The sequence below is a fragment of the Anopheles bellator genome, chromosome 2 (assembly GCF_943735745.2).
Source record: "Anopheles bellator chromosome 2, idAnoBellAS_SP24_06.2, whole genome shotgun sequence".
NCBI classification, from domain to species: domain Eukaryota; kingdom Metazoa; phylum Arthropoda; class Insecta; order Diptera; family Culicidae; genus Anopheles; species Anopheles bellator.
Window position 1 is genome coordinate 12,482,547 of NC_071286.1, and position 25,650 is coordinate 12,508,196.

The following is a 25,650-nucleotide window of genomic DNA, read 5'->3' on the forward strand; positions in this document are numbered from 1 at the left end:
GTAAACCGAACTTCCCGCCAACCATAAGATCGCACCACGCGATCGTTTCGTATCCATTTCACTTCCTTCTTTGAAGCACATCGTTTATTGCGCAAAAGTGTGTACATCAACAATAGGAGCGGCCACGCCAGATCGTCAGCTTAAACTAATCGGAAGGGCACAGAGTGTGGTAGAGGCGGGAGCTCCTACAGAAAGTAGGGAGTGATGCGTTGGCTCGGTATGACTCGTTGCTCATTCGGGACAGCTTTGAATATTTTAACCACCGGGTCGTCCTTGCCGTTTAGGGACAGTATTGAGGCCACGTTGCCACAGCGGTAACAGTAGTTCGGTGCTGACCAGACCGTTACCAGCCTCTGATGAAACTGATAGTTGATGCCCTCATGCACAAGCTGATGCGCCCGACAAATTAGGTTCAGGTCATTGATCTGCATAAAGTCCACCGTTACTTCCATACCAAATAGCCACCCCGCGCCTCGAGGACTTTCGGCCCACGTGTCAATATCGTCCGGATCGGACCACACCAGATCACAGAACGCACCCTTGTGCGGTATCTCTTGGTCACGGTTAATGGTGCGGATTTGATCGAGCGTTTTAATCTCCGGGCTAAGGCCACCGTGCACACACAGCACACTCTCATCGATTAGCTACAACGAAACACGACGGAAGATTGATTAGGCAACCAGTGTAATTAACTTCCAACAGTAACAGTTGCTTTATACTGCGGCTTACCGCGGCAATCGTGAGCAGGTCAAACACCCGGCAGCAATACTTCCACGGACTAGCGTTGCCGTACTTTGTGTAACACTCGTCGTAAAACCCGTATACTTTGGTGATCTGGCGCGATTCGTGGTTCCCTCGGAGGAGCGTGATTTTATCCGGATAACGTGCCTGCAAAGGTAGAAAATACGGGGCCATCAGGTTAACTGTTCGAAGCTGGCGCAACAGCTTTCGACATGCCTTCAAAGTGAGTAACCGTGTGAGCGTTTCCAGACTGTAGTACCCGCGATCGACAAAGTCGCCCATAAAGATGTAGCTCGTGTCCGGCACTGGACCACCGGTGCGGAACAGTTCCTCTAGATCGTAGAACTAAGCCAAGAGAAATAGGACATTAAAATAGACATTTCACCACGGTGTGTCTTATCACACGCAACGACGCGGTGACGAGCGTGATTCATCTAAATATAAACACTTTATCTTTTCGCATACCTGGCCGTGAATATCGCCGCACACCGTCACGGGCGTACTGACGGGTTGTACGTTCGATTCCTCCATCAGCAGCTCGCACACGATGTCGCACAACTTTTTGAGATCGTTCTCTGGCAGATATTTGCACTCTTTCGCAATCTCGATCCAACGGTCCAGCTCGGAGGCCATCGTTCTATTGTGCGTCGTTGTTGGCTTTTGTGCAAACCCCGATGGACCCAAGCGAGAAACGGTGGTAGAATCTCGCGGAGCAACACTCACCGGACTTGGGAACTGGCTACGAATCAACACAGCCGTTTTAGCCTTTTTTTATTGTTGCATTTGCTGCTGTCATCCGACAGCTGGGCGAAAGTGCGTAGACCATCGTTTCGCTGGTGTTGTTTGTAAAGTATTTTAAATTTGAAAAACATAACTAGCCCTAATATGTTTCTATTTTGAACCGGTTTTCTTTTCATGCGGCGAAGAATTTACTTTATTCTGCAAAAAACCCATCACCTCAAAGACTGCGGGTTTGCTTTTGAACGCGAACACGAGTCGAATGGATCTTCTGTTAAGTGTGCTGTCTATCGATATTTTATACACCTTTACCTATTACTATCGTTGCACTCTTTTAGTTCTCCATATTTTTCACAATTGCACCCGAAAAAAGGATTTAAAACAAATTAGTGTTCTTACCCGCTTAGCTAGCTCCGTTTTCGCCCAAGTTTCAACTGTCGTCGGCAGCTGTCAAAGACGCGAAAACCACGCGACAGAAAGAGACCAAGAGCGAGCGGAGTGACGGGTGCAGCGCTATCGTAACGTCATTTGTTGGAGACCCTGCGCAATCGATCGCAGCAGCAGCAGTAAAAAATTAGTTTCTCCCAAGGAAGAAATTCTCTGTGTGGTGATTGCATTCGCGCAATGATGTAGTGGATTTTCGTGCGGACGGTCACAGCGAAGTTGAATCCCTTCGGAGCGTGAGCTACACATATATAGGACCCACACAGGACCCGTTCGCGAGTAAGCGAACAGAAAGCCTCGCGTGCGTGCGTGCGACAAGCCATTTTCTGTGCAGCAGCTGCAGCGAGCCTTGTGTAATTGAACGGGGAGGCTTTGGAGCAGAATTATCGGAGATTGTGCGTCAAGTGCGAAACGGTGCGCGTTTGTCGGCGGTGATGCTGCCGCCCGAGAGTGTGTGAACCGAAAGTGAGCGATCGAAGTACACAACATAATATAGAGTGCGGCCCTCGGCGGGCAGGTGTAGGCAGCACTACCAAGTCAGTCGGGGCAACCTGAGCAGAGACAGCAAAGGCGTGAAAAACACAGCGGAGCAACCATGGAGTCACTTATTCCCATCGTTAACAAGCTGCAGGATGCGTTCACCCAGATGGGTGTTCACATGCAGCTCGACCTGCCACAGATTGCGGTGGTCGGTGGGCAGTCGGCAGGAAAATCGTCGGTGTTGGAAAACTTTGTCGGAAGGTCAGTCAGCCTGTGGGGCTTTTATCATTACTCATCCCCATGCACCCCACCCACCATCATTCGTCGGTCAAACAAGTGACTCGAGTGTTCCCATCGCTCACTCCCCACCGCAATCGCCCCTTGTCTCATTCAGAGACGCATCTTATCCAACCTGAAAGGATTACGTTCTGGCTCTTGTTCTGATCCTTTTGTGTTCTCGGGGGCGACGGCTCGGGAGAAGCTCTCTTCTCTCTTCCGTTTTTGCTTCACCAAACGGAACTGTCATTCCTCCGTCATTAGATGATGGCGACCGTATCCGATGCAAACCGAAAAAGCGTAAACGAAAAAATGATTCATCCATGCCGTCCGCGGGCTTGAAGAATCTAACTCTCCTATCCAAGTGGTCGATAGAGTCGATGGCACAGAGATTGGGGAACCAGCTCGACGGCAATGCATGTCGCGGGGGGCTCACTGGCGCGTTAGAAGTACAGCGAAACAAACGATCGTACTGTGCACAACGATTAGGAGCATCGAAGGAGGCACTGTTACCGAAGGGTGAAATAAAAAAGGAAGAGCGGAAAGAGCGAGAGGCACCGTACGACCATACGGTAGTATCGGAGAGCGAGCGAGAAACAATGAACGAGAGAATAAATGCCGACCATCGCGAAAGAGCGCGCGCGATAATTCAGCAGTGTGCGCGGTGTCAATGGTATCAGTCGAAAAATAATCGATAATAGGAGCAGCAGACTTTTATCGGGACACCTTCTCCTTTTGGCGGTCGGTTTCCCAACCACCGCACAGGCCACGATTATTGTTTTGGGCAGTGTTTGGAGCAATTCCCTATCGCAGTTTGAGTCATAGTTGACTGTTTTTTTACTCAACTCAGGCAGGTACCATTCCAAACCTCCCGAAGCCCTCGTTACATGCTGAAAAAAAGGAAAGGAATGACCTGGCGCGACAATGCGATGGAAACAGAGAGACACACACAAACGTTCACACATATTGCTATGGAAACCTCTGAACATGGGTCGGTGAGCAAAATGCAAAGACCCACGCAAACACGGGAAATATTTACCTTTTCTCGTCCTGTGTATTACGGGACAAGCTTTCATTCATTTTTTTTGGACTCATTTACGAAACATCGCATCAGCGGCATCAGCATCATTGCCGTTATTATCAGGCTCGGACCAAAGAAACAATTTATGCAAAGGAACAGTAGAAGATCATTTCCATCGAGCAATGTTGTCTCTCGTTGCTGGCCAAGAAAAATCTTGGCCTCCTTGCTCGATTACGCGAGCTTTAAACACTGCCTGTTCTACTAGAGCCTTACACTCACACACGCAGAGGCAGCTCTGCATAGGGACTCTGCCCAGGAGCATGTGTATTGCGAGTACTTCCGCCTTCGTCCTGTTGGAGAGCAGAGAAGGAAAAATTACATAATATCGGCGATAACAGCCGTTGACAGTTATGGTCCGTTCCTTGCGGAGAAAACGTAGTCAGAGGATCCTTGTGTTGTGTGCGTTTCGCCACCTTCACTTACGACGAACTGCTAGTAATTGTTAGAATGATATTATTTGTCGACATTCTTCCCACATTCACGTTATGTTGAAATGGATGGGGCGTTTGATTTCTCTCGATATCTTATTTTCTTCTCCTCTATGCTCCGTTTTTTCACTTCCGTCGCGGAAGTCACACGTTATCACACTGGCTAGAAGTGATAAACGTACAGCGAACAAATCAAAGCGCCGACATTACGACGCACGACTGCTTTGCTTATGAGACGGAGTGAGCCAATGGCCAATCTCGTTTTCGTTTAATTGAAAATAGAGCTCAGTGTTAGAAAAAAATGCTACATCAATAGAAATGCTCCCCATTTTTCCCTGTACACTGCTCGAGTAACCAAGGGAAAAGGATATTTGATTATGTAAACATGCAGCCGAAACTAGCACATGTTACATCGTAAAGGCTCATAATTTTCACTGTTCGCTGCATTTTAAAGTATTCGTACGGTAAACATCATTTACTAAAACATTCTTTCCCACTAATATTTCCACATTATAGAGATTTCCTACCGCGTGGCTCTGGTATCGTTACTCGTCGGCCATTGATTCTGCAACTTATCAATGGAACAGTCGGTAAGAGGCATCCTGTCCGGAAAAGCAATAAAGATATGACTGAACCGTTGCCATAATATTTTCCCCGCATCGTTAACCAACAGAGTTTGGCGAGTTCCTGCACCAGAAGGGGAAAAAGTTTACAAACTTTGACGAAATCCGGAGCGAGATCGAGGCTGAAACCGATCGTGTTACTGGCAGCAATAAGGGCATTTCGACCATACCGATTAACCTACGGGTGTACTCACCTCATGGTAAGACTCCAACGTGAATGTAAACTAGCGACAGCAAAGACTTACGCTTTTCTTCTGTTACCTTGCCTTCGTAGTACTCAACCTGACGCTTATCGATTTGCCCGGTCTAACGAAGGTGCCAATCGGTGATCAGCCGGCTGACATCGAGAACCAGATCAAGGGTATGATATTCCAGTTCATCCGCAAGGAAACCTGCCTGATTCTGGCGGTTACGCCGGCCAACACCGATCTGGCGAACAGCGATGCACTGAAGTTGGCCAAGGAGGTGGATCCGCAGGGCGTCCGAACGATCGGTGTCATTACGAAGCTCGATCTGATGGACGAAGGCACGGATGCACGCGATATTCTTGAGAACAAGCTGCTACCCCTGCGCCGCGGCTACATCGGTGTGGTGAATCGCTCGCAGAAAGATATCGAGGGCCGGAAGGACATTCACGCGGCGTTGGCAGCGGAGCGCAAGTTCTTCCTCAGTCATCCCAGCTACCGTCATATTGCCGATCGGCTCGGAACACCGTACCTGCAGAAGGTACTCAATCAACAGCTGACCAATCATATCCGCGATACACTGCCGGCCCTGCGTGATCGCCTCCAGAAGCAGCTGCTCACACTCGAGAAAGATGTGGATCAGTTCAAGCACTTCCGGCCGGACGATCCGAGCATCAAGACGAAGGCGATGCTGCAGTTAGTAGCATATCCTTGTGGCGGTGCATAAAGCAGTGCCCCCATTTCATTTTGTTTCCCTCCCGGCAGGATGATCCAACAGTTGCAGTCCGATTTCGAGCGCACAATTGAAGGGTCCGGTTCGGCGTTGGTCAACACTAACGAGCTGTCCGGTGGTGCTAAGATCAACCGTATTTTCCACGAACGGTTGCGCTTCGAGATCGTGAAGATGTCATGCGACGAAAAGGAACTGCGGCGCGAGATTTCGTTCGCCATTCGCAACATCCACGGTATCCGCGTTGGTCTGTTCACGCCGGACATGGCGTTCGAGGCCATCGTCAAGAAGCAGATCTCGCAGCTGAAGGAACCCATCCTCAAGTGCGTTGATCTGACGGTTCTGGAGTTGTCTAACGTGGTCAGAATATGCACGGATAAGGTAGGAATGTGGTAGGAAAGAAGGGACATTACAGAGCCCAAGAACAAATGTTTCCACATTGTTCTTTCCCCAATAGATGGCCCGCTATCCTCGGCTGCGCGATGAAACGGAGCGTATCATCACCACGCACATCCGGCAGTGCGAACAAAAGTCAAAAGAGCAAATGATGCTGCTGATTGACTACGAGCTGGCCTACATGAACACCAATCATGAGGATTTTATCGGCTTCGCAAAGTAAGTTGTAACACACGCTAAGCGTGCCGGCAACGCCTTTCTGCCAACTGACCGATTACTTTTTCCCTTCAGTGCTCAAAGCAAAACTGAGAACGCGGTCAAGACGGGTACCCGCAATCTGGGATCGCAGGTCATCCGTAAGGGACACATGTGCATTCAAAATCTGGGCATCATGAAGGGTGGATCACGGCCGTACTGGTTTGTGTTGACTTCCGAGAGTATTTCGTGGTTCAAGGATGAGGACGAAAAGGAAAAGAAGTTCATGTTGCCGCTGGACGGCCTAAAGTTGCGAGACATTGAGCAAGGTTTCATGTCCAGGCGCCACACTTTCGGACTCTTCAATCCCGATGGGCGTAACGTGTACAAGGTAAGCCCTTGGCACATTTGGGTTTGTGTTGGGTTGATGTTAAGCTTAATTCGATCTCTGCCCACCTGTTAGGATTACAAACAACTGGAGCTGTCCTGCGAAAGCACCGACGATGTGGATTCGTGGAAGGCGTCGTTCCTGCGAGCGGGTGTCTATCCCGAAAAGGACACTCCGGCCAACGGGGATGAGGTAAAGTGCAATGTTTTCGAACCTTTTTTCCGCGTTTTCTGTGTGATCCGTTTCGTATGATTAGTGTACTGCTGATGGCGTCGCGTCGCATATTATAATGTTGCGTTTCTCTGTTCGACTTTCTATCTTTCTCTCACGTTGCACCATTCGGCACACCGCAGACCGAAGGATCGGAGGTTGGTTGAAATGCGCATTTTCTCTCTTTCCCCACATTCACAGATTTTCCAATCGTTACACATTTGATTGATATCCTTCGTGTTGGTTCTCGCAAGGATTATCGGTTGCCCATTAGTAGCTTGTGTCTTGTGTCTTTTCATTACTTTCAATGTCTAAGCTGCACGTGTGAAAATACGCTCGAGTCCGCTTCACGGATCGGTTTCGATTGTTTGGGAGACCCGATGCTTCCCAGTCCATTCACGTTATCAGTACATTTTGGTTTTTATCGGTCCGTTTCCATGTTTTGTTCGTTTCAGAAACTTCTACCATCGTCGGTAGAAAGTCCCAATAGTGTAAACGCAGATGTACGCAGTAATGTATTAAATTGTTTGCCTTACCCTGTTCTTGGGTTGTATTTTTTCCACTTGCTGCCTAAAAGTAACACTCTAAAGCTTGACTCTAGAACACTGTAAATATAATAGATTTTTTCCCCATAAGAATTACCTTACCGCGACTTATAAAAGCATTTTTTCGTGCTGTGCCATTACGTGTTACTAACTTTGTCGCGAAGTAATTTGAAAGCGCGTATCATTCTTTGAAGCGTGTATCGAGATGTTGGCATAGATATATAAAGTTATGTGCAAAGAAGCTAAATTATCATAAATCAATTCACAAACGGTAATATTATGATATGTCCATTACAACAGAGCCACGAATGCTTCATTATCGATTGATGAGGTGATACTAGCTTTCCCGTTGTGATCTCGTAACTCCTTTACATATTCATGTATTGAGCAATTGTTCCCCATTCTCGGAGTATAGTCAAGTGTGTGCCGCTGCGACCATTGGAATTTCCAGCTTGAGTGAAAACAGCGGATTCGTTGGGTTTAGACAAGCTCGATTGATATTTCTTTCCGTTGGACGGTTCACAGGAGAGCAGTGAAACTGGCCAAAGTGCCGGTTCGTTAGATCCGCAGCTAGAACGGCAGGTTGAAACGATACGCAACCTGGTAGAGTCGTACATGCGAATTGTTACCAAAACTACGCGCGATATGGTCCCGAAAGCCATCATGATGCTGATCATTAACAATACCAAGGATTTCATTAACGGTGAACTGTTGGCGCATCTCTATGCCTCTGGCGATCAGGTAGGAATTGCTGAAAAACCCACACATCCAACAGGAAACGACAATCATTTCATACGAACAATTGCAATAAATAGGCCTCGATGATGGAGGAGAGCGCCGATGAAGCACAAAAACGCGAAGAGATGATGCGAATGTACCACGCGTGCAAAGAAGCGTTGCGCATTATTGGTGAGTTTTGTAGGAAGCTTGATCTCGGAATCGGGTCTCTAACCACACAAATACCCATGACACGTTGCAGGTGACGTTTCAATGGCTACCTTTTCGACCCCGGTGCCGCCACCAGTGAAAAACGATTGGCTGTCGAGTGGTCTCGACAACCCGCGGCTATCACCGCCGAGTCCGGGAGGCCCACGAAAGGCTGCCCCACAGCAACAGGTATGAAGCTGCCCGATCACTCGAATGCGAGCAAAGATGAAATTAACGAGATTCTGGCACTTTCGCGTAGGGATCGTTGGGTTCCATGGGAGCTCCTGCTGGACGGGGACCACCGCCGGCACCGGCCAGTGCTAGGCCGGCACCGGCAATACCGAACCGTCCCGGCGGTGGAGCAGCACCACCCCTGCCCGGTGGTCGGCCAGGTGGCCAGGCGTTACCAGCGCCGCTAATTCCATCGTGAGTATTAGCATTTGGAAAAATGACTTCTTGTTTAATTTTGAGTTCAATTCCGCTGACCATCCCGTGCATTACTCTCGAGGGCAAAGATATTATCGTTTTCAGATTTCATTTTCAAACTTTAAATTTAATTTTCAATCGCTTAATCGGTTTTTAATCGCTTCATTACAATCCATCGTTCTTTTAACCTATCGGTGTTCGGCAAGCTAACGGAATTGGTTTTGTGTTTCGATAAGTTCAATTGCATTCGCCTTTCTGTGTGTGTTCATTATCATTTCCTGTCCCCTCTTACTTTTAAACTTACTACTACTCCATTCTCCATGATGCTGTGGGTGATGGTAGCATTCGAGTGTATGTGGTTTCATTAACACCCTCCAAACCTAACTTTTACAGGCGACGTTAAAAACTAACTAAGCACAGTGTGAGAAAACCGAACACAACCACAAAACAAAAGAAGAAACTATACCTTCTCGTATCCGACATGCAATTTCTGTAGAATTATAAATATATACATACAAATTATATATACACACTGATGGAAGATGAAGAAAAAGTGATTGGCTTATCAGATGAAAAGAACCCAGAAGAATGTCTAACACTCTAACCCGTTGAGAAATTGGTCCATAGGTGAAGCTAACAGCACAGGAAATCAACAAAAACGGATGAAAGCATTAAATAGTCGCATGAAAACACAGAACTAATGCAATGCAATGGACAAATACCAAAAGATGTATAGGAAATGCCATTGATGTTGAACAGAAAGGAGTCAAAACACGAACGTGAACACGAGGCAATTGAACGGAAAATATCTTTGCCGTGTGTACAAATCGTACTGTTGTAAAGTGTTGCTCATTTCATTTTTTCATCAAACGAAAGTTTTAAAACAACTCTTAAGGCGAAGATTTCATCAAAAACAGAGAGGAAATTTATTTGCAGTAGTTGCTTCGTTTCCATTGGTTCGCAGGTAGAGCGCAGATAGATCGAAGCAAGAGCTGGCAAACGGTCGGTCGCGATCGAACGGTGCGCGATAGTAGATAAAATCGAGAACCAATAGAAAAGGAAAATGCACCTAATGTTGTATAGCGTCCGTTAGTTAGTTTTCATCGCCAGTATGTGTTAGGATATGGAGATGGTGGAAGTGCGTAATCAACTAGAACGAAAGGCCGGTGGTTCCGTGCGTGTTGTTTGTGTTTCTGGTGGTTGTCGTTCCTTAGCAAACAAATGTGTCAGCACACTTGGCGTGTCACAGTTGCACGGCGGAGCAGCGAATGTGCGCGTTGTCTCGAACGAATGTTAACACATACTTTTCCCGTGTCTTCCCCTCAAACAACGCACGGTTGCCCCATCATCGTTCGCTACGCAACGCACCACCCTGTGCATCGGCAGACGGCCGGGAGGTGCCGGCGCCGCGGGTATGGCGCAGATGATTCCGGCTAGCACCAGGCAGCAGATCAACCAGCAGGTTGGCCAGGCGGTTACCAACGCCGCAATGAATGAACTGTCGAATGTGTTCGCCTCTAAGTTCAAGTAAAGTATTGTCGATCGTTGTTTGACTAGCGAATAGCACGTTTAACTCATCCACTCCTCCTTATCGCGCGTTATGTGCTCTCGTCGTGCGAAAGATCTTATTTTTAACTCACAACAGGAGCATTTAACCAGCATCACCACCACCGCCCATATATCGTACAGATTGTGAGCGACGCCGCACGTCGTTCGCATTCATGTTAGTTGTGCTTATGTACCATCCCACAGCCGGGCGCATCTCTGTCCGTTCTTGTCCAGTTCATTCCATTTGTCCCCCCATACCTATATCGGTTCTCCCACCGGTGTTGTTACTTACGTTGTTACTGAGCTGAATAGAGGGTATTTACGTGGCTCGCTTAAATGCTTTGAGAGGATCGCCAGTTGGCCGGAGGTCGGAAGGCGGCGGTAGCGAAGTAGCAAGCTACCAAGCTACCCAACAAAATGTGGTTACATTTAAACTAAGAATATACCAAACGACTACTTGTTCTACTATTACTACAAGCAAATTAAGCGACAAAAGAATAAAAGACGAAAACGTAGCCGTAACGATAAGCAACCCGCACCGAACAACCTACAACAAAAACAGTATAAGCAAACCGGAAAATATTAACTATTGCAAACCTTGCCATACTCTTCTGCACCTTTGCACACCGACATGACGGATGCAACATGTTGATGTTGTTGATTGTATGTTGAATGCTTAAGTGTATTTGTGTGTCTACTAGGTTCTAATGCATTAACCCCACTGCTCCCGGAGCGGAGCAGATGGCACAAGAGAGTACACGGTAAGCCCAATAACCTATCTAAGAAAAACCTATCCACCAAATCAAGAAGTTCTAGGCCGGAAGGATCGTACACAGTTCGATGAACCGTGAATCTCTCTTACCTAAACAAACCACAACAAATATCTCCGCCATACACTATTCGTAAATATTACCATAGTAGGGGAAAGCTTGGGCGAAACAAGAACATCCGTGATCGCAACGGCAAGCCCTATGTGAAAGCAAAAAAAGGTAGAAAAGGGGAAAAGGACACAAAAAACAAAGGCAACCTAATTATATTACGAAAAATGATATACATATATACGCCCATATATGCATATATATTATATTGATATAGTTCTATGATAAAGTTGTTCAATGTTTGCGTGCGCGAAAATTGCAAAAGACAAAAAAAGTATAAAAACGCTTAATATTGTAGAGATAAAGGTACCGAAGAAGCTCACACGCCAGTAAAAGTAGAATCGGGCACACCAACTCGCGTTGCGCGTATGTTAACACGCGACTCGTTTATCCACCCTTCCGAAGCGCAACCGTTAGGCGATCATTCGATCAACTTGATCCTCATCTGTTGTATTGTAGCATTAGCCACGAAGGTCTGAAACCACCAGAGTTTCGTGACAAGCAAAATCCTGTTTCGTTTCATTTCTCCTTTCTTTATGCTGGACCGCATTTTGATCGATTCGCTCAGCCCTTCATGATCCCATATGCTACGATCGTGCTAAACACATTCCAAACGATGCCAAATCCGCATCGAGGGTCTCCGTATTTGTTTGCTGTTTGCTCTCTCGGTATCGTTTCGTTTCAAACGCTTACTTCCCGGGTCACACACAGCGAACGGAAATAAGGGTCTGCGAATAAGATTAATGCTACAGTACGTGAAAGTCAATTAAAATGAGTGTGTGTGGTATGTTATCATCACAGGGCCAATGACTGTTTTTCATGTTTCATCCACTCCCACTGCTCCGGTCGAAAATCGCAGCGACGGCGACCGGCCATTCATTGGCGTTTCACAGTTTCGTTTGCCCACAATTGTTAAAATTATGTGTAAAGCTGTTAATACATTTCCCACGATATATTGTGAAAAGACAAACGTATGGGTAGTATTCGTTTTCCAACTGCAACAATCGAAATGAACAAAATGTCGCACGCTTAAAGTTAATTATATCTAAGCATATATTATATACATCAACATGAATACTCCCTAGTAGAGAGTTTTTTCTTATTGTAAATGACCGTAGAATAGTCTGCTCGACATAAGGCATATTTTAAAAGTTGCAAAAAAGGATAATCTCGAAGCTCTTCTCTAGCAAGCTTTAACATATCTTGAAAGTCATCTATTCACTGAATGAATCTGCTCGCTTTATTTACAAATACCTCTGAGTACATGACATAACTATTTAAATTCCTTCTACCCAAAGCAGACATAGTCCTCTTCTAACGGGTTCTATTATTTCGTACGATCATCGTTGCCACTCGTTTGCCCTGGTTTGTCACGATCGTGTATCTGTGTCTAATGTTATCGACTGCGACCACTCACGCTCCATTAAATTATGATATATAATTTCATCCCCATCACGCTTCACAAACACGTGAATACCGTGTGAATACTTCGTCTTAGAGTCAACGAAAAAAAGTCAAAAAATAATGGTAGACCGAATACCAAGGTAACCGCCAGTGTTCGTGCGTTCGTTTATTGCAACCTTTCACTCTAATACGAAACAAATCCTTCCTCTGTACCATGATTAGTGTGTGTCACCGTTAGTAGATAAGTGCCGTACAGAAAAGAATGAAACGTACTGTGGCAGTTTTCCTTATCCTAACGATACAACGCAAAGTAATGGTCGAAAGCGATACACCAGGAATGTTGCCCGCTCTCATTGAACAGAATGGTTTTATTTTTCTACACTCACGCATGCGGCTTTCTACCCAACGGGTTTTGGGTTTCATTTGGCAAATCGCTAGCGTGTAGTTCAATCTACAGTTATTCACTCATCTCTAGCCTACACGGTAAAGCTGATAACATACCATAATATAACTTTAAATCCTCCTCCGTGCTTCAGTCTTGTAAAGAGAGTAGCACAAGAACTAAATATCGGTTGCACGCGCGAACGTGGCATTTTAACGAAAGTTCAACAGAAGTGCAAGCAAACATCCAGTAGCTGGAGTGAAGTCGATACCCGTTGCTCTAGTGTGTAAGACCCCAAGGATGTGGCTATGAAACCCAGCCGACAAACGACGATTGCGACTGAGAGCATCTCGTGAGCGCGCAGGCAAAGGGTTAAAGATAGGAAGCAATGTAACTAACAAACAAAAACAACAAAAAGCACTATTTATGTTACTGAGGCGCGCATAGCTTCGAGCCGAGTAACCAAACAAAATAACAGCCCAAAAGTAAGAAGATAAACATACAACAAGAAAAGTAAAAACAAACCAACAACAGAAAGAAACAAAATATACATATTATATCTATTCTATGACAGAGAAAAATAAAGTATAACATAACTAATTGGAATTGAAACGGGGGTGAATGTTACTTTGTTCTTGTAAGCATGCTTTTTCGCTCGGTTGGTGGCGGGATGATATGCTGATTGTCTGCAGATAGTTACACGCATAACCCATTGTATTTTTAATCATTTTTGTTTGTTTTTGCTGTGAGCTAGCCCGTGTGCGCTTGGCAGCTTGGAATTGCATAACCACAGTTCAATATGCTCGCTGGGTCCGCTTCAGTTCATCATTATGATCATTTTGCCGCTTCGGATCATGGCGATGATCAATCAATGCTGATCTCCTCCATTGCTATCGTGCTCATTGATTATTTGCTGTAATTTGTTTCCTGTTTTATTTTCATCGTAGTCGCCCGGTTCAGAATGCTCCACCCCGTTTACCCGATCGTCCTTACAATGCCATGAGTAGGCCGTGATGATATGGGCTTGGAGCGGAGATTATTCGGCGCCGTCAGTAGATATAGCTATAGAGAAGCAGTGCGCCGCCGCCAGCTTCTCGGACATGTTTGCAGGGCAAATAGCAGAAGTGGTCATTGTAGCAAAAAGTGTAACATATCCTGAGTGATCAGGACAGCAACGATGCAAAATTCTACGTCATCAGCAGGACAATTGGTGCTCTTTTGAGCACACAGTACTATTGGATAGTTGGGTAGTAATACAAAATATTGTAACGAGCCGCTTGTCATCATAACACACAGAGGACGAAACAGAAATCATTCCGAATAGTTTACCCGCATCACAATAGATTGGCCGGCCGTCTTCAACGGCAGACAAAATCATCGTCACACTGCGTGGATGTTCGATAGATAAGCACGCAGGCTTAAAAGATGGGTAACACATCGTCAAACGACTGAGCCCCTCTAAGGATCGAGTAACGACAACGGTCGCGAACAGGACTCTAAATGCAGGGTGTATTAGGTAGTGTGTGAGTCATAGTAATAGTGCATGGAATGGCATTCAATCAGTATCTACTACGCGGCGCAAAGTGAAACGAACGAGAAGGGGTTTGCAAAGTTTGAGACTTTGCTTTGCTCCAAAATTTCTACAAACTTGCTACATTCTGCTGAGCGAAACACGGAACTGTTCTTGGCAGACGCCCCAATCGAAGTGTTGTAATGGACGGCTTGTGCAGCGCATGTTAGAGAAGCCACCGAGGTTCCTACCGACTACACCATCGTGCTCAACGTCAACGTGCTAAAGTATTATTTTGTACATTTTTGTCGTATGTGTAGTATTTGTAAATAAATCACCTTCATCCAGGAGGCATCGAAAAATAAAATTCGTTGTGCAGTTAGTTTGTTCCTCAAATTGACATTTTTGAGTGAAGCACTAAATAAGTAAGGTTCTGGTTCACGGCATAGCAACCGCAGATTGCGTCCTCACGTTGGTTGTTTAGTAATCGTTGCTTCAGCTGCTAGATAAGTACAACAGCAAAGACCACGGTACCACGGTTCAGTTCAGAATCCCTCGCGGTTCTACGGAGAAATAGAAGAGAGTACACCAACACACGATACATGATCACTCACTTTTTATATTTTAATTTTTGCTTATTTTTCGGCTTTGCTTCACCACTTCGCGGCACGATCGTATCATTGTTTGCCTATTACTACCGGTTATCGGAGCTGCGAGCACGACTCCCCCTTTCGGGCGGATATACGGTTTAGAAGTGGAACAGCCCATCCGTCCCGCAAGCTGTTGACGTAATAATTTAACATCCGGTGGTATGAGAGGGATGATGCAGGACGACGTTGTGACGACGACGACGATAGCGAGATCCTAATCTGCCCGGACGACGACGTTACAGTTCCGTCTTGACGTACTTGTGCTTCAGCTCCTCGATACGCTTGATGAAATCAGTCTTTTCCAGGCACCCGTCGCACTCTTCGTCCCAGTCGGAGAGAATCTTCTTAAGATCCCGCACCTTCAGCTTTTTCAGATCAACAGCATTTACGTCGATTTGTTTGTCTTTCGTAAGTAAAAGAAGGAAACACGGTCAAAAGTCAGCACCACCTTCCGCATTAATTGCACTGCGAACCGAAATCGTACCGTATCGAAGATCGCAAATCTGTGCATCCTTCTTCTTTAGCTTCTCGCAGATCTTGTCAGCCGGCATCGACCAGCTGATTGGCTTCGACAGCTCGTTCAGTATACCCGTGGCGGAATCTTCAACACCTCCTAAGTAGTAACACTACGGAAAGAAACAGGAATGAAGCAACACTCCGGGATCCATCGGACAGTCTCTCTCTCTCTCTCTCTGGCTACGTACAAAGCGCTGCTCCTTGTCTTTGACCTTTTTGCAGAACGTCCGGAAGTCATCCTCTATCCGTTTGGTGTCCTTCTTCGAATCCTCCGAAAGACTGTCCACGAATCTGCTGACCGTTTTCACGCACACTGGCTCGGCATGCGGAAAAACGAACCGTGATGAGTAAGGTAAATTTTTAAGGAGAATCCGAAGATCGGTTACAAGTTCTTTGGCTTACCTTCACAGTCGCCTTCTCTGAGGGCGGCGCTGAACGGTATCAGGAACAGAACCAGGCCGGATAGGGCCAGCAGAAGCAACCGACCGAAAGCAGGCAGCATCATCCTGTGTGTATGTGGGTTTTTTGTTACGGAAATATCCTTTGCTCTTTCCGTTGTGCTAAAACAACAATTCCGCACTTGAAACGATCGGTGATCAACTGCCAGCCAGTGGTTCCGTCCGTCGTGACACCACGCACCAGTGGGATCCGATATCCGATCCACGAGTTAAAATTCCTCCGGCCCTGATGTACTTGTCGCGCTGTGATTGGCTTTCCGGAGAGTGTACCGTTAGAGCATTGCGTTTGGGAATTTGTGTGGTCCGCGAGCCGCTGAGACACGTCAATCCTGTCAGCGCGCCAATGGTGGGAGGGGGAGGACAAACGTCAGTGGGACAGCGAGCTTTTGCTGCAAGGGCTCTTCAGAGGCTTGTTTGAGAAGGAAATTTAAAAATTCAACATGCCACAAATCCCATATTTTCATATTCCCATATTTTTGGGTCAAACTCTAACCGTGAGATGGCACTTTGTGTATGAAACATTACAGCAAGTTTCCCCGATTTCAATTCGATCCAAAAGCATTCGATGCTCATAAAAGAATTAAAAAGGTTTGCATTTTGCGATTTAGTTTATAAAGTTCGTATAGTATGTATTTGCCAAGTAAATGTCTGAATTCACTCTTTGTTCATAGAGTTTGTTTTCCCTAGATCAGCTTCATGTCCGACTCGGTGCGCGAAAAATGCTTCGTCATATTGGCCGTCCCAAACACTCGATGGTGTTCCTTTAGTCGCAGCGCATTGATCTGTAAAATATCGAAACGGGCAACAATCCGGCCATGGCTTCTTTTGTGAAAACGGGTCTCACCTCTATGAATCCGGTAGCCGAGTAGGGCGTAAAGTTACCGTGGACTTCCATCGACGCCAACTCCTGATTGTAAACCGAATTGATCGACTCGCGCGATATAACCATCACTGAAAATGGAGACAAATGGGATAAATCATTACAATGCTCCCTAGCGGACCGCGACCACTCACCGTGTCCCTTGAACATTTCCACGACCACCTTGCCGCAAACGTGTTTCTGCGATTCAATGATGCATTTGCGCACGTACTCGGCTTCCGGTGCATACCAGTATCCGTTGTAGACGTAGTCTGCCATCCGGTCGGCGAGATACTTCTTCACCCGCAGCACCTCCCGATCGAGACAGTAGATCTCTAGGTCCCGATGGGCACAGTGCAGCACGGTGACTCCAGGCGTTTCGTAAATACCGCGAGACTTGAGCCCGGTATACCGGTTCTCGACAATATCGATCCGCCCTACGCCATGCTCGCCGCCCACTTTGTTCAGGAACGTTAGTATGTCCACTGGCCTCTCCATCGTCCGGCCGCTGATCAGCTCGGTGACGCGAACCGGCAGTCCCGCCTTGAACACAATCTCGGCCACCGTCGGTGTGTCCGGGGCGCGAGCCGGCGAATGCGTCAGCTGGTAGATCTCATCCGGTGCCGCCACGGAAGGATCCTCCAGGATGCCGGACTCGTAGCTGATGTGCATAATGTTGGCGTCCATCGACCAAGGCGACTTCGGAGTGGCACTGACGGGAATGTTGTTGCGCTTGGCGTACTCGAGCAAATCCGAGCGACCCTGGAACCGTTGGCAGAACTCTTCCATCCTCCACGGGGCCAGCACACGGATGGATGGGTTGAGGGCGTAACAGCTCAGCTCGAACCGTATCTGATCGTTTCCCTTCCCGGTGGCACCGTGCGAAATGTACGCACAGCCGCGCTGCCCGGCCACATCCATCAGTCCCTTCGAGATGCAGGGACGTGCCAGCGAAGTGCCGAGCAGGTAGCGATCCTCGTAGATCAGCCCCATCTGCACCCCGGGCCAGACGAACTTTTCGACGAAAAAATCCTTCATATCCTTCACCACCACATCCGCTGCACCAATTTTCAGGGCCTTGTCGCGGGCCGCAGCAAAGTCCTCCGTTTGACCTACGTCCGCCATGAAACAGATCACCTCGTACTGTTGCTCCAGCAGCCACTTCAGGATGCAGCTCGTGTCCAGACCCCCCGAGTAGGCCAACAGTACCTTTTCCTTGCTCATGGTGCACCGCGCTTGGGAAACCGGATCAGAGCGATCACCACCTCCGTTCGGAAACTCTTGTCAGGACCGACGCGCTGGACGATCCAGAGTAAACTGTTTGAAATGTATGCTCGATGGCGCCACGCGGCACGACACGTTACGATAATGCTCAAAATTCTAGGCACCCCAGACAGGAAAGGTTATCGCTTCACTCCGCACCTTCCCTCGGCCAGATGCCGAAGCGATGCGATGTTTTGTGTTATGGTAGCGGAATTACATACAACTCTGGCGCTGGAGCCGGAATTGATGACTGTTAACAGAATGCGACGGTTTCGTCAGGCAACCAGACGTTTTCCCTTTGATACCGTTAGAGAGGTTTCAATGACCGATCGCGATCCGATGTCGATGGAATGGCTGGATACTATCTACACCAGAACATCCTTAAACCATGTTTAGTACCTGTTATCGGAAATGAGACACGGCTGGACGTTTATTTGAAGCAGTTTTATTTGCCCAATAAGTGTACGTGTGTGTCTCTTGCCATTTTCTTTGCAATTTCTGTGTTTGATCCCCGTCTGCGTGTGTTTCTTGAGTAAAGGATGCACCAGCACGTTTAGAAAAAATCGTGCCCCAGTTCTGTAACATTTTGTCAGCCTTCACACCTTTCCGTAGCATTTCGTGTTTCGTTCGCGCTGCACCGCAGAAACGTACGGATCAGACCGCCCCGTTTTTAGTTTCGCTCTCCTATTGCCTTTTCTGGGACCCCATTTTCAGCTGTAATCATTTATTTATAAATTTGCACCTAAAATTGAAGATCTTGCTGCGAATTGGTTGCTCCAGCTGCTCGCTACCGTTGTGCTGCACTTCCGACGATCCCGGGCAGTTACTGTTGGGAGGATTCGTTTCGTTTCGTTTAACTATTACTATGCATGTTCCATCATTTGCTGAAAGGTTCCTTCGGGGTCATATACAGTCATCTTCTCGCCCTTGTGCGATTTACTTTTTTGCTTTTGGTGATTACATATTTTGAGTGTCGCTTATTTTGGACATTAGTGTTTACTTTTGCTATTGCTTCCCAGGAGCTTATCAACGAGCTGGAGAATTATTGAATAAAGACGATGGAAAATGTTGGTTTCGGTAATGACGCCAGAATGTTCGCACTTCTTCCTTCTTATCAGTATTCGCCGGTACATAAACAAAACGAAATTGGCGCGGGTTCCAAAGTAACAGCAAAGAGCAGTTGGCTAGAGCTAGTAAAAGGCTTGGCTTGGTGCACCCAGCAAACAGTAACTCGCCTCGCGTTCTCCGGGTTTTGAAAACTGAACTACCAAATTGTACAACTGTCGTCTTCCACCTCGCTCGGTTGCATGCCGCTTTTTACAACGATTAGCCTAACTTCGTGTGTACTCGCACAGAAGAACGAACAAAGGATCACTAAACACTAACACACCGTCTACGGCAGTCTACAGTGAAAGAGCAACAAAATTGGCAGCAAAACAGGGCAGAAGCTCTTACAGTTACACGTGGACCATCGTCTGAAGCTGGCTTCCGAAACGACCCGGGCGTTATGTGTCCACATATTGTAGGTTTTTATGTTTGGTACACATATCTCTGCATACATATGTATCTAAATATATAAATAACCTATCCGTCATCTTACCGCCGCCGGCGGCTTCCGTTTTGCGGAGGCCTTTTCGTGTCTAGCCTTGTGTTCCGCATGTCTCTTCGTTCCACCGAAACACGCTACGATACGATCATTATATTCATTTATTTATTCTGTTTTTAGGGGATACTACACAATTCTCGAAGCTAGAGAGTGCGAAAATGTTTTCGAAGCGTATGTATATATCTTTGATTAAAAAGAAAACAATCGTGTACCTAAATCAAAGTAATATGGCATTTCACAACAGATGTGTGTTTGCAATCCGTCGTGTCCCGGGCACGTGGTATGTGCGCAGGTTTCTTATTTACTTATACTTGATCGACAATATAGGCGAGCGGAGGAAAGCGACCATGTCCAGCAATGAACATCGCCTTGTTGGTTTGCTTTTTACTAAAATTCTTCTCTTCAACCACGGGTGAAGATGTCGCGCAGCCGTTGGGTGCAGCGCTCTCCCTTCGTTTGCCTGGCCCTTGCGTGTGTCTCTACTATTCCGATTTGCCCACACAGCCCCGTTGGCGTGTCTCTCTAATCCCTAATATTGCTCAAACGAAGTTACAAACACAAAACAGAGTATTGCTCTCTAACGCACAACAAAAAATAAAGGAACCTATAGCGGAACAACAGAATTTTGGGGAAGCACACATTCGATCGCTGTACGTTGAGTATAATGACTAGCGTAGTGAAAAAGAGAAATGGGAGGCAGATTCTTGGACTTCCCAGTACAGCTTTGATGGCAATACGTGTCTTCCTATTCGCTACCTATTGCGGGGGATTCCAAACAATTCCGAATTCTAGCGGACAATCAGGAGGAGCTCTAACAAAAATCATTCACAATGGTCCTCCAGGGCGGGTTCTAACACTACCACATTGCACATTCTGCTACATAAAACACAATACATAGTGCATCTCGCCAATATCACTTCCCCGACGGTGCAAAACGTTTTCTTCCAGGTTTTCGAGTTGAGCTTTTCGAGGAAGAAAATCTATTCAAACGGAAGAGAAAATGGAATGTCAATCTGATCGCAAAAAGCTGCATCCTGGGGTGCGCAGGCGAAAAACCGGTGCCTTCACCCGGATCCGTGCCATACCCTTGGGTAGTGAATGCATAAAAAAGCAAGACCATTGGCGTGACATATACCTAACATATCTTTGGATTTGTTCCGTGAGTTCCGAGAGAAGCACACGTGAGAAAGTAACACAATCCAATGGGGCGGATCACCGAGCAACTGAGAAGATGTTGGTTGCAACAACAGATTTATCGGTAGGGAAACAATTATTACTATTATTTCACAATTATTGCAGGCAGTTCATTGTAACGGTCAATGTGCGTCACATGCATTCCATCAATCGCATCTCTTAGTCGTGTTTGGGTTACTTTTTGGACGAAAGAGAGGGAGTAAATAAATAATAAATTGAAGGTGTACAAATACGGGAAGGCGAGTAGTAAATGAACACTTACAAATTACGGTCTAATAGCATTGCAGTTCTAACACTCCGTTAGTAGCAAATAATGTTATCCTCTGTGTCTACATAGCGTCATGTAAAACTCTTTTGCACTCGCTTACATTCCGCTAGTTTTCTACTAGACCCGTTGCGCGCCGCCACTTGTTTTCGACCACAGTTGAGTTTACCCTTTCGCGTCTATACACGTTCATGTACCGGAACCGGATGTCGTGATAGCACGGGGAAAGCACCACACACCCCACCCGAGACCATCGACTGAGAGAACGAAAGCGGACGACTCAAACTGCTTACGTCGGGCACAGTACCTTTAGGATGTAGTCCGTCAAGAGCGTCGGGACGGTTGGACTGTCTTCATTGATGGCTTTCAGTACTGTGGAAGGAACACATTTTTCAATTATATGCGTTTTATACTCGAGCGACGCACCCATTACTACTTACTTTTTATCAGCACCTGCAGTGTCTGGTTGTCGGGTGTGCTGTTCAGCTGATAGGGAATGACTGTAGTGAGATACTTCGGATCAATGCCTGGAACGGGCAAAAAAGGCTCATCAGACCCACACTGCTACAAAGCGGGAATCGCTCTATACCAACCGTTACTGTTCGGAACACTGGCCGAACCCTTGCCGGCTGTTTTGCCCTTCTTTTTCTCCACGTGGTACTGACGGCGCCGGTTTTGTACGGCGAGCAGCAACGAGATGAACGTATTTTTCAGCTCTTTCTCGTACTCGAGCTCGTCACGCAGCGCCAGCTCGGAGATGAGGGTTTCCGAAAACTCGCGAATCAGCACCTCCATTTCCATGTACAGCTCGTTAAGCTGTGTGATCGACAGGGAGCGCAGTTCTGGAAGAACACGCGTCAATAGTTGATTACCCATCGGGAGCGCACGGTCTAACCGCAACTTACTTTCTTCGTACAACGGTGAACCCAGCACTTCCTTGGCCTTCTCGATGACCTCATTCTCGAGACGCCCATCTTCGGACCCAGTCTCGTCCATAATGTCGTCGATCTCCTTGATCACCTCGTCGGCCGTTTTGATTGGCTCGTTGTCTGCGTGCAGACCGCTCAGTATGAGCGCGTGCATATCGAGATCGTTGGCGACCGCTTCGTCCTCGGAGCTGAGGTCCTGCAGCAGCAGCTCATCGTCTGGGGTGCCCGGTTTGCGCATGCCAAGATTTAGCGCTGGCACGTGCATTTGGCGGGCATACGTTTTCGACCAGTCGATGGGCAGAATGTTGCCAAAGTTGCCCGTAATCGTCCACCACATCCTAATCAGGTTGATAAATGAAGCATAGATTTTAGAAAAAAATCGCATTCAAAAAGTTTAAGGTAACTTTTGTGTTAAAATGTGTGCAAAATGCATTCAATCGGGTGATTGAAGCCACTAAACGAACGGATGGACATTCTCCTACATTGTCCGGTCTCGCGCGCCTTATTTTAGCCTTCCTTTTACAAGCGCACCGGGCCACTTTGCACCGAGTGCACGGCCAATGGTTCAAGGTCGGTTCGCTTCCTTCTAATCCTTTTTTGCTACGGTCACCAACCAACTCCCTGACCAACTGACCCTTTGGCTTCTTCGGTATTATGCGCATTCTCGTTTCGGACGGCACACTTTCGCATGGTTTCGCTACGACACAAGCAATCGAATCATTATGTTTGTAACACGAACGAAGAAAAGAGCGTATAATTGAATAATTTAATGATTTTTGCAACTAACTCTTTTAAATTCATTTGGTTTTATTCCAAACCGTTGCGACCTGGTCATGGATTGCTTCGATGTCGTGTTGCATCCAACCAATTAGAGCCCGCCGTGTGATCGTCAAAAACGGCTTGCAGTTTAATAACGTCGCAGTCTGCTCTGTTATTCTAACCCCGTTATTATAGGTGGCAGCCAGCATAACCAATTTGCATTCATGCAGCCCGCACGCGAGAGAGTTCGATTTTTCGTTTGATCGTGTGTTACATAAAGCAGAAAGAAAGGCCTATCCATTATGAATGGCCTATGGCTATAGCTGGAAAGGCTGGCGCACAAAAATAGCCGCAATTGTTCATCGCCCATAGCCAACCGTGAAAACGGTGGCAATGTTGTACGTCGTACTGTACACGCTACTTGCATCTACAACACACGGTCGGTACACCATCATCGGTGTACAGTGAATCGATTGCGAAGATTATCGATTGAGCGCGCAGATCGTGTCCGTGGGGCTACGGTTTGTTATGATACGGCTGTACCAACGGGGGCTTCTGCATCATTCGTGTTCTTTTTTTCATGTAATTGAAGCATGTAACATGTGCACAGTCTTGATACCGTCTATGTACCTAGTGACCTAAATACTGATAACCACCACCAAACAGCATCAAAAGCTGGCTGTATCTGATCTTGTTTGCAGTGGGTTGACGTTTTTTTTATTTTTCGCCAACAGGCCCCCCGGACTTTTTTGCGACAACCGGGCGCCCAAAAAAAATTATGGTCGTCGAACTAGCCGCGAGAGTGAGTGTTAACTCCCTTCGAATCCGGAGAACGTTCGTCGCGAGCTGTCACCGACTCGTCGACGACTGCGTGCCATTGCAAGCTGCCAAGTCCAGAGGGAAATAAATTTAACCGATGACTAATTTTCTACATCCCGCACTCCGTCCCACCCTTACTTCTCCTCTAGGCGGATTCGTTTGTTGCGTGGAACGAAACGAGCTTCTTGCTGACTTGCTTATTTGAAATCAGGTTCCCATCCCAATTTAAACTGCGAAACTTACTGGCACTCGTTCATGATTTCGTCCTGCGAGCGCACCTGCACTGGGGCCAATTCCTCGACAGATTGCTCGTAATTTCCGAAGCATTTGGTAATCTTCTCATCGAACGTGTTGACCAAATCCTCCAGGCTGCCCGTGAATGCTTCGGCAAAGTCGATATTATCCTTGATGGAGCCGAGCTTGATGTTGTTATTGTTATTGGGCGCTCCGTTGGCCGTAGTGACCCCGCCGATGCCACCGAGTGTGTCATCCCCGAGCAGCAGATTGTCGTTTAGCTCGTTTAGATCGTCATCCTTCTGCTGCTGATGTTGCTGCTGTTGTTGCTGGTGGCCATCGACCGAGCGGAGCGATTCCTTCAAATTGTTCAGATTCAGACTGTCACTGATGGCCGCTACCTTGGCGCTCCCGTTGGACGACTGGTACTCGACCGGGCCCCATTCGTCGCTCTCCTCGAACTGTGCCAACGGTGCCTCGAATTTGAGTTCAGCCATCTTATTAGCCAGGTCCCGCATCACTTTTTCCGTTGCGCAAAAACGAATCACACGGCCTTTTGCTGGTGGAGAGCGCGGTGCGGTTCCGGGGGGTGGTAGGCACTCGAAATTCTTCCGCAGGTTTCGCAGAAAGCGAGGACAATCTTCGGGCACACAACACAGAACACTGTGGTTGGTTTCCTCGGGTTCCTTTTTTTGCGACACTTGCTGCCAAAAACTTTCTCTTCACCCCCGCAAACTGCACTGGCCGTTTTCACTACACACGGGGTAATTTTCCAACCCACACTCGGAGACGAAAGAAAACAGTGCGTGCGTGCGTGCGTACCACACACGGAACCGGACCGTCGCTGGAACTGTTTTCACGGGTCGGGGGGCCGGTCGATATCGAAGAAACACCGCCGCCGTGATTACGGTTCTGCCTCTCTCTTGCGTATCAGCAATTTTGCACCAAAAAAGCAAAAGGCCCACCAAAACGCGCACACCCGTTTCTCTCAGGATTGTGGCTCAGTCAATCCTCTCCCGCAGAAGTGTTTTTGGCAACATGAAAAACACCCTCTACATAAATGACCGCATTCGCTGGACGCGGTTTTGTGCAGCCGGTTCGGGCGTTCAGTGTGCAGTACGATTACCGCTGCTGAGTGGAGCGAAGCAACGGCTTGCGGGCACGGATACCAATTCGCAGCTGAAGATGACAGTGGTGTGCAAGTTTTTCACCACGATTGCACGCAAATGCAGTTGCAGTTCGCGAAATCCGAGAAATCCATCCATTTTGCAACCAATTCATAGTTTCCATTTCAATTGTCACCGGCTGCAATTCGTTCATGTCACCGATACGACCCGAGAATGGAAACTATCTAGCATTAGACATTCGCTTCCTCCGGTTACTGATCGGCCACTGGGAGTTGCCTCATGATTTTGTCGCAACAAGACGGAACGCTACGAAATTACGGTGCCCCGTGAAAGAGGTGCATTTGGGCGGAACCAAGGGTGCATGGCTTTGCAGGATCATGGAGGAAGTCCTTAGAGCCGGAGCCTTGTTCTCCGTGCCGAAGTGGTGCATATCGAT

General features: G+C 47.2%; 5 protein-coding genes across 13 annotated transcripts; 1 reads left to right on the forward strand and 4 right to left on the reverse strand.

Moving 5' to 3' along the window:
* Positions 1 to 81: 81 nt before the first annotated feature.
* On the reverse strand, positions 82 to 1,466 carry LOC131212616 (serine/threonine-protein phosphatase 6 catalytic subunit). Of its 2 annotated transcripts, none has more exons than XM_058206547.1 (4): positions 1,207 to 1,466; positions 966 to 1,086; positions 730 to 896; positions 82 to 644 (listed from the first exon to the last, which is right to left on the reverse strand). In XM_058206547.1, exons 1-4 carry the CDS (start codon positions 1,372 to 1,374, stop codon positions 186 to 188), a joined length of 915 nt encoding a protein of 304 aa, XP_058062530.1. In that variant the 5' UTR covers positions 1,375 to 1,466; the 3' UTR covers positions 82 to 185. The 2 variants fall into 2 exon arrangements, with proteins under 2 accessions (XP_058062530.1, XP_058062531.1); XM_058206548.1 differs by having other exon boundaries at positions 730 to 888; positions 958 to 1,086.
* Positions 1,467 to 2,057: 591 nt separating this feature from the next.
* LOC131209311 (dynamin) lies at positions 2,058 to 14,871 on the forward strand. 5 transcript variants are annotated; one of them, XM_058202348.1, is made up of 15 exons: positions 2,058 to 2,664; positions 4,705 to 4,778; positions 4,862 to 5,011; positions 5,086 to 5,692; positions 5,762 to 6,107; positions 6,184 to 6,341; positions 6,414 to 6,708; positions 6,781 to 6,897; positions 7,059 to 7,073; positions 7,986 to 8,201; positions 8,276 to 8,369; positions 8,440 to 8,576; positions 8,647 to 8,813; positions 10,200 to 10,340; positions 13,973 to 14,871. In XM_058202348.1, the coding sequence occupies exons 1-15, from the start codon at positions 2,519 to 2,521 to the stop codon at positions 14,037 to 14,039; spliced, it is 2,730 nt and encodes a 909-aa protein (XP_058058331.1). In that variant the 5' UTR covers positions 2,058 to 2,518; the 3' UTR covers positions 14,040 to 14,871. The 5 variants fall into 5 exon arrangements, with proteins under 5 accessions (XP_058058331.1, XP_058058334.1, XP_058058332.1 ...); XM_058202351.1 differs by lacking the exon at positions 10,200 to 10,340; XM_058202349.1 differs by lacking the exon at positions 7,059 to 7,073.
* A 274-nt stretch (positions 14,872 to 15,145) lies between these two features.
* On the reverse strand, positions 15,146 to 16,458 carry LOC131209529 (mesencephalic astrocyte-derived neurotrophic factor homolog). Of its 2 annotated transcripts, XM_058202618.1 has the most exons (5): positions 16,341 to 16,425; positions 16,104 to 16,261; positions 15,890 to 16,014; positions 15,670 to 15,811; positions 15,146 to 15,588 (listed from the first exon to the last, which is right to left on the reverse strand). In XM_058202618.1, the coding sequence occupies exons 2-5, from the start codon at positions 16,204 to 16,206 to the stop codon at positions 15,422 to 15,424; spliced, it is 537 nt and encodes a 178-aa protein (XP_058058601.1). In that variant the 5' UTR covers positions 16,207 to 16,261; positions 16,341 to 16,425; the 3' UTR covers positions 15,146 to 15,421. The 2 variants fall into 2 exon arrangements, with proteins under 2 accessions (XP_058058601.1, XP_058058599.1); XM_058202616.1 differs by having other exon boundaries at positions 16,104 to 16,458.
* Positions 16,459 to 16,775: 317 nt separating this feature from the next.
* Positions 16,776 to 18,316, reverse strand: LOC131209768 (argininosuccinate synthase). The gene is made up of 3 exons (XM_058202904.1): positions 17,174 to 18,316; positions 17,004 to 17,110; positions 16,776 to 16,941 (listed from the first exon to the last, which is right to left on the reverse strand). The coding sequence occupies exons 1-3, from the start codon at positions 18,240 to 18,242 to the stop codon at positions 16,843 to 16,845; spliced, it is 1,275 nt and encodes a 424-aa protein (XP_058058887.1). The 5' UTR covers positions 18,243 to 18,316; the 3' UTR covers positions 16,776 to 16,842.
* Positions 18,317 to 18,732: 416 nt separating this feature from the next.
* On the reverse strand, positions 18,733 to 25,062 carry LOC131212242 (fasciculation and elongation protein zeta-2). Of its 3 annotated transcripts, XR_009156926.1 has the most exons (6): positions 24,097 to 25,062; positions 22,252 to 22,613; positions 21,940 to 22,188; positions 21,787 to 21,873; positions 21,344 to 21,718; positions 18,733 to 21,258 (listed from the first exon to the last, which is right to left on the reverse strand). XR_009156926.1 is itself a non-coding variant. In XM_058206031.1 (5 exons), exons 1-5 carry the CDS (start codon positions 24,603 to 24,605, stop codon positions 21,636 to 21,638), a joined length of 1,257 nt encoding a protein of 418 aa, XP_058062014.1. In that variant the 5' UTR covers positions 24,606 to 25,062; the 3' UTR covers positions 18,733 to 21,635. The 3 variants fall into 3 exon arrangements, 2 of the variants coding, with proteins under 2 accessions (XP_058062014.1, XP_058062013.1); XM_058206031.1 differs by having other exon boundaries at positions 18,733 to 21,718; positions 21,973 to 22,188; XM_058206030.1 differs by having other exon boundaries at positions 18,733 to 21,718.
* Between the last annotated feature and the right edge of the window lie 588 nt (positions 25,063 to 25,650).

Bases quoted from the DNA above. Each gene is read 5' to 3' on its own strand.
- LOC131209529 (XM_058202616.1), bottom strand. From the start codon at position 16,206: ATGATGCTGCCTGCTTTCGGTCGGTTGCTTCTGCTGGCCCTATCCGGC. The intron at 15,812-15,889 runs GTACGTAGCCAG...TTCTTTCCGTAG, and splicing joins AAGACAAGGAGCAGCGCTTT to TGTTACTACTTAGGAGGTGT. The intron at 15,589-15,669 runs GTACGATTTCGG...TACTTACGAAAG, and splicing joins GATTTGCGATCTTCGATACG to ACAAACAAATCGACGTAAAT.
- LOC131209311 (XM_058202348.1), top strand. From the start codon at position 2,519: ATGGAGTCACTTATTCCCATCGTTAACAAGCTGCAGGATGCGTTCACC. The intron at 2,665-4,704 runs GTCAGTCAGCCT...TCCACATTATAG, and splicing joins TTGGAAAACTTTGTCGGAAG to AGATTTCCTACCGCGTGGCT. The intron at 4,779-4,861 runs GTAAGAGGCATC...GTTAACCAACAG, and splicing joins ACTTATCAATGGAACAGTCG to AGTTTGGCGAGTTCCTGCAC.
- LOC131212616 (XM_058206547.1), bottom strand. From the start codon at position 1,374: ATGGCCTCCGAGCTGGACCGTTGGATCGAGATTGCGAAAGAGTGCAAA. The intron at 897-965 runs CTTTGAAGGCAT...CGTATTTTCTAC, and splicing joins AACGCTCACACGGTTACTCA to CTTTGCAGGCACGTTATCCG. The intron at 645-729 runs GTAAGCCGCAGT...GTTTCGTTGTAG, and splicing joins ACCTGCTCACGATTGCCGCG to CTAATCGATGAGAGTGTGCT.
- LOC131212242 (XM_058206030.1), bottom strand. From the start codon at position 24,605: ATGCGGGACCTGGCTAATAAGATGGCTGAACTCAAATTCGAGGCACCG. The intron at 21,874-21,939 runs GTTGGTATAGAG...TGCCCGTTCCAG, and splicing joins CAGTGTTCCGAACAGTAACG to GCATTGATCCGAAGTATCTC. The intron at 21,719-21,786 runs GTAAGTAGTAAT...TTCCTTCCACAG, and splicing joins ACTGCAGGTGCTGATAAAAA to TACTGAAAGCCATCAATGAA.
- LOC131209768 (XM_058202904.1), bottom strand. From the start codon at position 18,242: ATGAGCAAGGAAAAGGTACTGTTGGCCTACTCGGGGGGTCTGGACACG. The intron at 17,111-17,173 runs GTGAGTGGTCGC...CTCCATTTTCAG, and splicing joins GGAAATGTTCAAGGGACACG to TGATGGTTATATCGCGCGAG. The intron at 16,942-17,003 runs GTGAGACCCGTT...GATATTTTACAG, and splicing joins CGGCTACCGGATTCATAGAG to ATCAATGCGCTGCGACTAAA.